We start from the raw sequence: 12,061 nt of genomic DNA, 5'->3' as shown, positions 1-12,061 counted from the left end.
TATATATATTTGTGTTGATAAGCCTGAATGGTCTGTTGACTGACTGTTGTATTTGTTCAAATAATTGTTATGGGCAGTTACAATATAAAAATGTTTTCTTAATCATGTCTTGTGATTATTTGACAGGAGTTTTACTTTTAAACTGTAAGTGTATTTAATTTAGTTATGTTAGTTATGATAGTTTAGTTACTGTATGATGTAAATACAATAAAAAATGAATCAAGATTTTGATTAGAATAATTATCATTTTGATCCATACATTGGTAATGTCTGACTGGACCTTGTGCCACTTTATGTTCAACAAATTAGGCCCCAAGGTCAAAAAGGTTAAGAAGCCCTGCTCTAAACCTCATGACCATATGTGAGGATTGGGAAAAAGACACCAGTAAATTGAGAGCTTGCCTTTCAACTCAGCTCTTTCTTCACCACGACTGACCGAAGCAACGCCCTCATTACTGAGGACGAGGCCCCAATCCGTCAATCCGTCTCTCGCTCCATCCTACCATCACTCATGAACAAGACACCCAGATACTTCAAATTCACTTGAAGCAGAAACACCTTCCTCCCTCAAATCGGAGGAGACATTCCACCCTTCACTCGAGATCCATGGCCTCAGACTTAGAGGAACAGACTCTCATCCCAGCCGCTTCACACTTGGCAGCAAATCGCTCCAGTGCACGCTGAAGGCCTTGGTCTGAAGATGCAAACAGAACCACAACATCTGCATACAGCAGAGCCCCTCCTCTCCACGACTGTGCCTTGAGATCCTGTCCATAAACACTACAAACAGGATCTGAGACAAGAGACAGTCATGGCAGAGTCCTGCGAACGACTTTGTCTTTGTGCCAAGAATGTGGACACAGCTCTTGCTTTGGTTCTATAGAGGCTGGATCCCAGATACTTCATACTCCGACAGCACCCCCCACAGAAAGCCTCGAGGAACACGGTCGTAAGCCTTCTCCAAGTCTACCAAACACATATAAGACCGGAGAGGCAAACTCCCACAACCCCCTCAGCAACTCTGCAAGGGTAAGGATCTGGTCCATTGTTCTAAGGACCTGGACAGAAACCACACTGCTCTTCTTGAATCTGAGGTTCGATAAGGACGTTACTCATCTCTAATTCTACGTCATGAGAATGGGACAACATTTCCCTCCAAAAACTCCAACAACTGTTCTCCTCAGTTCCTAGATGTTACTTTCTGTTAAAAGAAGAGGGGATGCTTCATAGTGGGGAAACACAGTACTGGAACAACGTTTTTGAGATGTGTTGCTGCCATCAAATTCAAAATGACCCGATTTCCTTTGACAAATGTAGAATTTTGTGAGTGCATTCTGTGTTTATTTACATTTTATACAATGTCACAACTTCTTAGGATTTAGGGGTTTTAATTCATTTTGACAGATGAACAAGTACATACAGGAACTCACCTTCCAGTAACTCAACTTCCTTCCTGTTACAAAACAGACCATTTCTTGTTAAAACCCAAGCAATATTAGACAATGTCAGTTTATTTCTTTGAGTCTTTAGTTTATTTTGTGTTTCTTATTAACGAATGGCAAACAATGACTTAATACCACAATGAATAATATCCAGCATTTTTATCTCTATGATTCAACACAGTCATTATTTATCCCCCAACAACCAACCATGCTTACGCTCATTAGTCTTTGCTGTCAATAACAGAGTAACTGAACCTTCATTGCTAAACAATGACTGTAAAAAGGAAAACTAAGAATCAACCAAGAATATGTGACAACTCAAAAAAAGATTAAATGAAAATTAAAAAAACTTATCACGTTCATGTGACATCACTATTAAAGTGTCTTACCTTTTCTTTTTCTTGTAGGCGTCCAGTTCAGTCATATGGTGTGTTTTAACAGTTTGTTGTTCACACTGACAGCATAGAGTCTCCAGGTAAACTAGTTTGCTCTCCATCTCTTCAAAGTCGCCTTCCAAATGAGCTATAAAAAAATTAGTTTAAATAAACAGTGTCAGGCAAAAATGTGAGAAATTCACAAAAGTAGTAATCTTTCAGAGCAATATGTTGTTTTTGAGAAGGAGTTTTATGCATTAAAAAAAAGCTTAACAAGTCATTGACTGGCCTAAACACACACATCAAAAATATAAACACACACATCAAAGACAGAATAAAGTGTAATGAATGGACTCAAAAAGGCAGTAATAATGCAGAAAATCGACAAGATCCACACACCAGACAGATTGAATACAATAATTTTATTACTTGTAACATTAGACATTATTTGATCAATATTTACTGTAAGTGTAAAACAAAGACTGTATAAAATGTGTAGGCTGTATAGTTTTTACAAAATAAAAATAAAAAACAACATTGTCACATTTTAATAACGTTGTGAAGCATACCAGCTATAGGATAACACTCTCTAGGTTGTATCAGTGCAAGGCTCTTATTCACCCTGATGATTAATCTGGGACAATATCTGACGACCAGCCCTTTTAAATGAAACCAGAGCACCTTGACAGAGAGGAGAATGTAGAAATGCTTCAGCCTGCAACTGAAAATGTGGATGGATTGAAGATCCCCAGTTTAAACTGTTAGCTTTCACGTTAGCGCCAAGCTATACCTGCTAAACCTAAGCAGGCTACGGTCTTTGTTTTACAGTTTAAGTAAAACATTATCAAATAATGTCTAAGTTTACAAGTAATCAGGGATCCCTTTAAAATAGCAGCTTAAAAATGGAGTCTGTAAGGAGTGGATAAAGTGCTATATTATAAGTTCAAGCCATGTACCACTCAGTCCCATGACAATCACCTGCGTTTAAAAAATATATGGACAAATGTTATACATCATCAGGAAGTTATTTGTATTACAAACATGTACCAAAAAAACACATAGGATATTTATATATGACCACAAAACCATTAAGGCTGAAGAAATGAATGGAAGTCAATGCAAAGTCCCTGTAAGGATAGCAGGACTAGACTGTGCATGTGTGAGAGAGGGTGTGTGTGAAAGTTGGACATAATAGATAAAAAAAACCCATTAAACAGAAATCATACCTATGTTTGCAGTGATGGCATCAAGTTCTCGGATAAAGTCTGGTAAGCATCGCAGCTGTTCCTGTAGTTGTGTCAGAGCAGCTTTTCTCTTCTCCCAGAGGGCTGAGAGCATCACTATATCCCCATCAACAGACTGAAAGAAATCACAACAAAAAACAAAAACTGTAAGATGGATGAAACAGCTGCTGTAAACACAGACTTCTTATTGACTCAAACCATACAGCCTTTATACAGTTTAATGACAGAAAAAAAGAAATCAGAAACAAATGGGTGCATACTTCTTTTTATCTTATATAACACGACCAGGGGTCGGATTTATAAAACTGGTGTACGCACAATTTGAGCCCAGAAACTTGCGTACGCCACTTTTTATGCCAAGGTTGTGATTTATAAAATCCAAACTTGACGTGAAAATGTGCGGTGCCTCACGCCAGCTCTGACCCATGTGTACGCTCATTTTGGAGATGTGAAACTGCGACACAGATGGTGAAGTGAGGAATTAGAGCCACACTGTGTAATGATCACTGTCAGATATTTAATTTACCTTCATCAGACTTAGATTTTTTTCAACTTTATCATCAGCTTTCTTAACTGTACTATTTATGCTTCTGCTGCTGAGCCACGAGGACCTTTGAAATAAAAAAAAACTTAAATCTTAAATAAAAGTTCCCGTGCGCAACTCCCTTCATCTCCTTCCTCTTCAGACGACCCTGACCCACAGACCCCTCCCTGACCCACAGACCCCTCCCCAATAAGAACAGCAGGACAGCAAAAGTCAAGCTTTGGATACACGCGCAGGGCGCATCCACCTCGACAGTGTGGATGTTATAAAACTTCACGTTTAAAGTCCGTGTTTGTCACGCGCGCGCGGGGGGTGGGGTGTCTGCCGCAGATAACAGAGCAGGCAGGAGGGGGAGAGGACGAGGAGGAGTGTTGGACTTATTTCTAATTTAATCTGACTTAATTTTATTTTTATTGTTTTTATCGTCCTGCAGGCTCTGAGGGAAAATTAATTTGAAGCTGAGGTTTTTTTATTAAAAAAATCGTTAGTTCACTCTAAAGCAAAATGAGGGAAAATCTGTGTCAATTACAGACAATCTGTTCCCGTGAGCAGCTGTCAGTCAGCACCTGTCAACCTCCAGATGCACGGAGAGTGTCTGAACCAATCACTTCTGTTGGCATTGATCAGCTGACTGATTTAAATACATGTTAACATTCATGAGGTACTTTACATTGACTGTTTATGGTTGAGTGTGGGCGTGTAGAGGGTAGAACCTGAGGCGGGACCTCGTGCGCAAACTCTGACGTGCGGCTGTAATTTATAAATGAAAGGTGCGCAGAAACGTGCGTACGCATGGTTTTATAAATCTGAAAAAAAAATTTGGCGTACGCCATTTCCGCCTTTTGGCCGTACGTTCACTTTTAGTATGGTTTCCACGCAATCCTTTATAAATGAGACCCCAGGTCTTTTGTGCTTCCTTCAACGAGTGTGGATGTTAATGAAAACATATAAGCAGCTTGTCACTTTAAAAGGAGAAAATATTGAACATTAAAAAGAAAGAAAATAAAGAGTTGAGGACATCAACTGTGTGTGAGACCCAGAATGTGAAAAACTCACACATACACGTCTACAAACAATTATGTTCTTGGTTTAAACAAAAATCATCCCTTTTAGGTCTGGTTCAGTGTGAATCGTTGCAGCATTTTAGTCATTAATGGTTGCATTGCTTTCTGTTGAACTTTATATGTTGAGACAGAGAAGAGAACAAATTATTTGTGCTTAAATTGAATTAAATAATTTTGTGGCATATACTACCTTAGTATAAACAATCAGAACTCCTGCTGAAAAACAACAAACCAACAACAAAACCGGCCCTGCCCAGTGTGAGACCACTGGGCCAAAGTCATTTAATTTAGCATTTATTCATCAAATACACACATTTATCCAAGTATAGTGAGAAAAATTGTAACTGTTTTCTGTAACATTAAAACACAATTTATATGTCTAAAAGGCAGACAGAAAAGACTCCATACCTCTGCTGCCTGGGCACAGTCCTTGGTTCTTTTATGGAGCATAAACCAGCTCTTCTCATACCTAAAACAAAATTAAACACTTTTAGAAGAGTCTGACTTTGAGTTTAAATTAATACATGAGCCAGGATGCTTTCTTCAATTTTAGATTTTGTTTCAGGGTTATTTTTATTTGTTAAATTATTTCAGAAGTCGCCACAGTAAATCATCTGCCTCCATCTTCCTCTTCTCAGCATCCTCCACCTGTCTGCATTTCCTCTTGTGATCTTCTTTCATGCTCCCTTCTCCCTGGTAGCTCCATATTCAAAATCCTATGTCCACTATAAGTACTGCTCCTCCTTCCTCTGATGTAATTGTCATTTTTTTTGACATGTTGTAAATGGAATAGAAGGCTCATCAGCGTGCTGCAGGAAAGGCGGTGGACTCAACACTAAGCTCTCATTCTTGTCACCAATTTTGTTGTGCCAGTTGTAATTTCCCACCAGCACCCTGCTGGCTGATAAGATCAAAGGCATTCCTCATTAGCACACTAGTATGACATGGAAATCTTATTCACGGCGATTCAGATGTTTGATTCTGCAAATGTTTTACACTAATTCATCAGTTAAGCAGGTTTTAACTGGGTTTTCAGGGATAGGTTTCCAGTCACATAGAAGTCAGAGTCAATGCTAAAGGATAGAAGTAGAGTTAGAGATAAGGGGACCCATTATGTTAATTCAATGTCCACTAAATGTGTTTGTGTGTACAAACCTGCTTAAGATTTCCAGCCCAGCACTAAAATGAGGAGAACTTTCTTCAAACCTGGATAGAAAAGTGATACAAAACTCTTTAATAGTTTATTCCATTTCACTTTATTTAACTTATTTATTTAGAGTGAGCTGCTAACGAATGATCACTGCATCAGACATTGTAATAATAATAATAATAATAATAATAATAAAACAACTTATAGACTGTAAATTCATATTTTAGCTGTTCAAACGTTTACCTGTCAGATCATTTCTGTATTGTTTTTGTAAAAATTGCTTTTTAAAGTGCCTGTGACATGCTTATCCTTCAGATACAAAAAGTCAAAGAAAACCTTGTTCTATTTAAGAAATTTGGCACACCACACATTATTTTACTCATTTGGACACATTACTGACCTATTTTCTTTTGAACTTGGCAAAAGGGAAACAGGAAGTGACATCAAAGGGGAACTCCTTTAAGAAAAATAACTCGCTGGTCTTTGTTTATTGAAACATTATGAGTTGAACTCTGACTCTTCTTTATGTTTCTGTCTGATAACAACTCAAAATGTTTGGTGACAGAGAGGGGGGTTATAATTTAAGAGGTGAAGGACATTTTAAAAAACAACATATTAGAACAACCAGGAAGAGTTTTTGTTTATCAGTGTGTGGAGTAAATGTCTGGAATGGATTGAATGATGAGTTAAAAAAAATTACAAATGTAAACCAATTAAAAAAACTCATTAAAGCAGAGCTCATTTCAAAATATGCTATACAAGATGTTTAATGTTCAATAGTCTATAATGTAATTGATGATATAAATAGTACTTAAAATAATTCTACATAGTTAAACATAATGTAAAATGGAAACAAGTTGTCTCTTTTTGATGTTCTGAAAGTTAATTGATAATACATTGACAAGTAGGAAAGGGGCAGGACATTATAAGATGTATCTTCTACCTGCTCCTTTTTGAACAGAAAATATAAAATTTTGCATGTCACATGGGCAAAATAATTTGTATTACATTTTATTTCTTAAGTTTGTTTCATTCTATTTTCTTTTTGATTGTTTTAATGTCTGTTCGAAATAAAAATAATCTAAAACATCAGATTCCTCTCCACAGTCTGGGCTGTTGAGCATTTTAGCTTAGCTCTGTTTTCATGCAGACGTTCCCCTTTGACATCACTTCCTGTTACTTCACATGCAAATATCGCAACAACTGTTCATCTCAGCAGCATGAAAATTATTTTGTAAAATGTTCTCAGTGTTATCTTTCCAAAAATGTATTTGTATTATTACAAAAATTTTGGATGTCACAGGCACTTTAAGCTTAAGTGCTTGTCAAAACATCTAAGGTAATCTTGCAGAATGGGATAAAAAACAGCGTAAAATATAATGCAAAAGTAAAAAAAAAAATGCACACAGAACAATAGAAAACATGAAAAAACTAAAGAACTAATAGTAAAAGAAGAGTAACAATTAACGTTAGTTCATAAACAAACAATTTCAAACAGCTCCCACTGTTTTACTTGTTCTTTAAGATGGGACAAACCAGGTGATCCGCTTTCTCCATAAAAACACATGATGAAGTTAGTAGTGGTTTAACTGAAAGTCAGCCTCCACAACAAATCCTGCCCAGGACCTAGGGTTGGGCATAATCATATCGTGTGCAATTAATCGTCAGAAAAACATTAATCGATTAATTTTTGGCACTTGACGATTGATACGATTAATGCCACCCGGCAGACTAACCACTTGGTGCTCCTCTCTGCTTCAAATATAACAAACATTAAAAAAGTTCTGTAATTTATTTATCTATCAACACAATTTAAAATTTGATGTATGGCCTGAAGTCTGTAATTTTGACACAAATTGGAACAGATTTTTATGAAGAGTGAATTTTCACCCTATAAATTGGTCATGTGACCAGGACATAAGGGTGTCCAGGGACTCCGGGGGATTAATCATCAAATTAATCGTAATCGGCTAAATACCGCAATTAATCGTGATTAATTTATTTACCAATGTTGCCCAACCCTACCAGGACCTCATACAACCAGTGTATTTCTAATATTTTCCCGAAGCCAATTTCCTGAAACAAACAAACACACAATGTCGTATGATTACCTGGATCTCTTCTTTAGTTTGGTCTCTCTTGATATGTCTCCAAGGGTCTTGAAGCTAAAAGGGAGAAAAGGACTATTTTTAGAACAACTTGTGGATGTAGACCAGTAGCTGACCCATTTTAGATAATTATTTTTCGAAACAAACAGTACAATCAATCCTGCTGCTGCTGCTGCCCACACTGTGAAGCACAAACCAAAGTCTCATGACCCTCAAACTGAAACCAAATAGTTCATTATAAAGGGTTCAGGAAGCGGTCTTTAAATACATTGAGTCGATTGTTTTACAAGAATCTTGTACCAGATTCCTTGGCCCACGTGTCAAACTCAAAGCCCCCCGGGGTCATATCCAGCTTCATTAATGTTTTTATCTGGCCCCCAAGATAATATTTTAAATAAATCAGAACTAGCCCTCTTTGTTTGACAAGTGTTTCCTCTACCAAGGAAGGCACCCCCAATGTAACCGCCCACCCCGAGTAAAGGTCATGGCATGTAAAAAATTAATATACATTTATACATGTTCAGAGATGATGACCAGTTCACTGCAGCTGGTGGAGACGCAACAGCCAAACACTCCCTCCCTCCCTTCCCCCTCACATGCATCCGACTTCTCCATGAGTTTTGATTCTAAAATGAAAGATTTTGTTAAAGTCTAATGCGTCAATTGCTTCATCCTTGACATTCAAATGCTTTAGTTGAGATTAAACACCACCAATAGAAGACGTACGCCTGTTTGTATGCCCAAGATTATAGCAAAGATATGTCTCTGTTTAGCTTTAATTTTTTTGTTTTAAACCAGCAGCTCAGACATAAAAAATGTCAAAAAAAAAAAAAAAGGGGGGGGGGGGTATAGAGTAGTTTGTGCCTTCACGGCATCTGTAATTTGAGATTACAGATGAGGAGGCTGACAAGATTTTAAGAAGAGAAGATGTGTTATGTCTGCTCAGGCCTTTAGTAAATGTTAACAAAATGTCATCATCACTCAATATGTTTGTCTGGTGCTTTGAGGTTTTACAGCTTTGCAGCAACAGTTTTGAAAGCAGATGTTAGAGGTGAGGAAGTGATCCTTTCTGTACAGCTGATGACTCTTTTCAAAGCTTTTTTTTTAATGAAACAGTCTTTCTACCCACTGCAGTGTTTATTAATGTACAGTTTATGTAATTCACTTGATCATTAACACTGTTTGGAACAGGTTTTCATGCTGATTTCAGAGGCTTTGTGCAGATAAACACATCACATGACCAAAGTCAGCTGACTGCAAATAAACACGGTCGAAGTGGATTTTAAAGCAGAACTACAGCTGTGAAATCCAGCAAACAGCCACTGTTTACTGTCCAAGCCATCCTAAAGCTTATAAGAGAGGTGCAAATGATTAGTTAGCTCAAATAACACATTAATGACCTATTTTAGTGTGAAAACATCCAACATAATGTAATAAATAAGAGCTAAAACAGTTACTCACCTAGATGAGAAATCTTGCTGGACCGTGTGCAGTTTTCCTCTAAAATTTTCAAACATGGTTTCTCTCTCTTAGGCTGTCAAATGAGTTTTGTTGACTTAGCTTAAAGCTACCGAGCTGCCTTTCTTTTTCCTTGTCCTCTTCTTCTGTTTCCGTCTCTTCGGGTTTTGTTTGGTGTTTTTGATGCATTACCGCCCCCATCTGGTGAAGAATTGGAACTGTATTCCAAAAAAGTGTTCTTTTTTTAATCCGTACATTACTGCAAACAATTTACAAACAATTCTGTTTCAGATAATATATTAAAGCCCAAGTACTGTAAGATTTTGTATTCCTTTGCAATAATTCAATTGGATCAAACTTTTATTTGTTTTATACTGTTAATCAGTTGAGTTCTTTCACATTTCTGGCAGTGTCAGTGTTTCCCAAAGTTGGGGTCATCAAACATCAAGGTGGGATCCTGAAAAGTTTTTCTGAATTAATTACATTTTTGCCTTAGTTGTTACAAAGGAGTGAGGTTAGTGTATTTAAAAATGGATAAATGTAGTATAAAAATATTGTTACGGTGCCCATGTTTTGTTGACCTGATACAAATGTTTATCATCCAGAAACAGTTGGGGGTACAGGTCTCTGCTACTGTTATTTTGTGGGTCAAAAGCTGAAAAGTTTGGGAACCATTGCACTTTGGTTCCCAAAGTTGGGCTTGGGACCCAATAATGGGTCATGAAGCACCTTGGATAATCTCCAGAAATCAATTTAAAGAGTAATAAAATAATTGATGATGTAATATTTTCCCTATAACTATTACAAAAACACAAAATAAGTAAAAATAAGTATTATATTTGTGTATAAGCTGTTTAGATCGTCAAAAAGCCTGTGTTTTTAGGGTTATTAACAAAGTTCATGTACTCAGACCAGTACAGTAATATTTGGGGTCAGAAGTTTTTGCCATGGATATTTTGTGGGTCAGAAGATAAAAAGTTTGGGAACCACTGGTATAACACATGCTCTATAATTCTCCACAGACTTGACATTTACCTGTTATGTTTCCTTCTTATGAATAATGCCAAGTTTAACCCTGTGTCTAAATCTGACTCTTAGTATGACCATTTCCTCCCTCCTGTTTCTTCTCTCTCTGCATTTCTCCTGTTTTCTGTTGAATTCTATAAATCCATCAATCTTTTCTTTCTTTTTTTCACCGTTTTGCCATAAATCCCCCCATTTTATGCTTTATGATGCATTTTACTTTTGTTTGAATAAATTTCATGTTTTTGATGGCCTCGTTTGCAACTTGGTCTGTTATTTCATTGGCTCCTTTGGGACGACTAGGGTCCTTTCCTAAATATGGAATGGCATTGCACATATACTTTGTCTCCAAGTCTGCAGCAATCCAAAACTTTATGCCAAATTTATCTGGCTTACTTGAAATGTACTGCGTAAAAGGACAGCGGACCTTAGTGGGAAACAGCTGCTCATCAACAGTAATGTGTTGTCCTGGTATGTAGCACTGATGGCAGTTACGTACGAGACGTTGCCAGATGTCAGAAACTGCAGCAAATCTGTCAGTCTTCACACGTTCAGCACGAGTGTCCTTGTTGTCAAACCTCAAGTATCGCATGATTTCTTTGTAGCGGTCACGGGACATCGTCTCTTTGATTGCAGGCACAGCATATTTTTCGGACCAAGACTCAATCATTGCACCGATTGGGCAGAGAGTTGCTCGTAGAAAAAGAATTGCTACGAAGGCCATCAGCTCACTGACAGAAAGGCTCCAGCTGTCGAATGTTCTGCGGGCTTCATGGTTGGTGCAGTCTATGATGATCAGAAGCATCTCCATGTTGAACAAACACAGAAAGCTCTGGAGTCTGCTTGTTATCCTACGCTGCAAGAAAGAAAATAMATAAATGTTATCTATTTATATAACTTTTGTTTTACTGCTCATTGCTTTGTTTTGATTTTGATACATGTGACAAAAAATGTAGTTAATTTACTCAACAAATCTTACAAAAGCAATACACACATTGCAAAAATACAAGATTATATATAAATATTTATATTTACACAACACAAAGAAGTCTACCAAACAACAATTTTACCTTGGCATGCTCTGTAGGTCCTGGCCTCTCTTGGAACATAGCATCTGCGCTGAATTCTTCCTGCTGAAGGTGTCCAGCACCTACAGTCTCCCAAACTGTCCCATCTTTTGCTTTCACACTTGGTGCAGTTGTGTTGTTCTTTGCTTCCAAACGTTTTTTTTCTGGGAGGGCTGCACTGCTCTTCATCCGATTTGAAGAAAAGAGAAGAAGAAAAAGAGAAGAAAGTTTTGTCATCAACTGTTTCAGCTGTTGTTTTGTTCCTCATCAGGTGATTTGTGGAGCTACAATTTCTACAGTGGGGAGTTTGTGGTTTCTCCAGAGCCAGACACTAATGTGGTGGTCCTTGACCCCAGCAAACATCGTTACATCATCCTGGGTAGCGATGGGCTGTGGAACATGGTGCCCCCTCAAGAGGCCATCTCCATGTGTCAGAACAACGATGAGGAAATGGTAAAGATCCAGTTTGCAGTGGTTGTTTCAGATCAGGTGTCAGTGTGGTAACAGTCCTCCCTGCTGCAGGCCTCCTGTGGAGGATCCAGCGCTCGACAGCTGGTCGGCCACGCTCTGCTGCGCTGGCGCCAGCG

At 37.8% G+C, this 12,061-nt stretch overlaps 3 protein-coding genes across 4 annotated transcripts in view; 1 reads left to right on the top strand and 2 right to left on the bottom strand.

Annotated features, from left to right (window-relative positions):
- LOC106533265 (piggyBac transposable element-derived protein 4) overlaps positions 1-12,061 on the bottom strand; it is a 14,874-nt gene that overhangs the window by 1,367 nt on the left and 1,446 nt on the right. Inside the window, exons 2-3 of one of the 2 annotated variants that reach the window (XM_014029504.1) lie at positions 11,478-11,669; positions 10,712-11,263 (exon numbers count right to left, since the gene is read on the bottom strand). In XM_014029504.1, coding sequence (XP_013884958.1) covers positions 10,712-11,263; positions 11,478-11,669 — 744 coding nt within the window. Of the gene's footprint in view, positions 1-10,711; positions 11,264-11,477; positions 11,670-12,061 lie in introns of those variants that run through there. The other variant, XM_014029505.1, reaches the window with a different exon arrangement.
- LOC106533264 (protein phosphatase 1D) overlaps positions 1-12,061 on the top strand; it is a gene marked incomplete at its 3' end in the record, with an annotated part of 17,574 nt that extends 5,513 nt beyond the window's left edge. Inside the window, 2 exon segments of the mRNA XM_014029503.1 lie at positions 11,746-11,927; positions 11,997-12,061. Of these exon segments, the coding sequence (XP_013884957.1) occupies positions 11,746-11,927; positions 11,997-12,061 (247 nt within the window).
- Positions 1,431-9,552, bottom strand: LOC106533267 (dysbindin-A; the record flags this gene model as incomplete). The annotated part of the gene is given in 7 exon segments (XM_014029506.1): positions 1,431-1,453; positions 1,832-1,964; positions 3,043-3,175; positions 5,077-5,137; positions 5,824-5,874; positions 7,930-7,983; positions 9,388-9,552. Coding segments are annotated over 7 exon segments (511 nt in total), but the record flags the coding sequence as incomplete, so codon positions are not given.

This window comes from Austrofundulus limnaeus, unplaced genomic scaffold (genome assembly GCF_001266775.1).
Source record: "Austrofundulus limnaeus strain Quisiro unplaced genomic scaffold, Austrofundulus_limnaeus-1.0 Scaffold916, whole genome shotgun sequence".
Taxonomy (NCBI): domain Eukaryota; kingdom Metazoa; phylum Chordata; class Actinopteri; order Cyprinodontiformes; family Rivulidae; genus Austrofundulus; species Austrofundulus limnaeus.
This window is presented reverse-complemented; position numbering and strand designations above follow the sequence as displayed.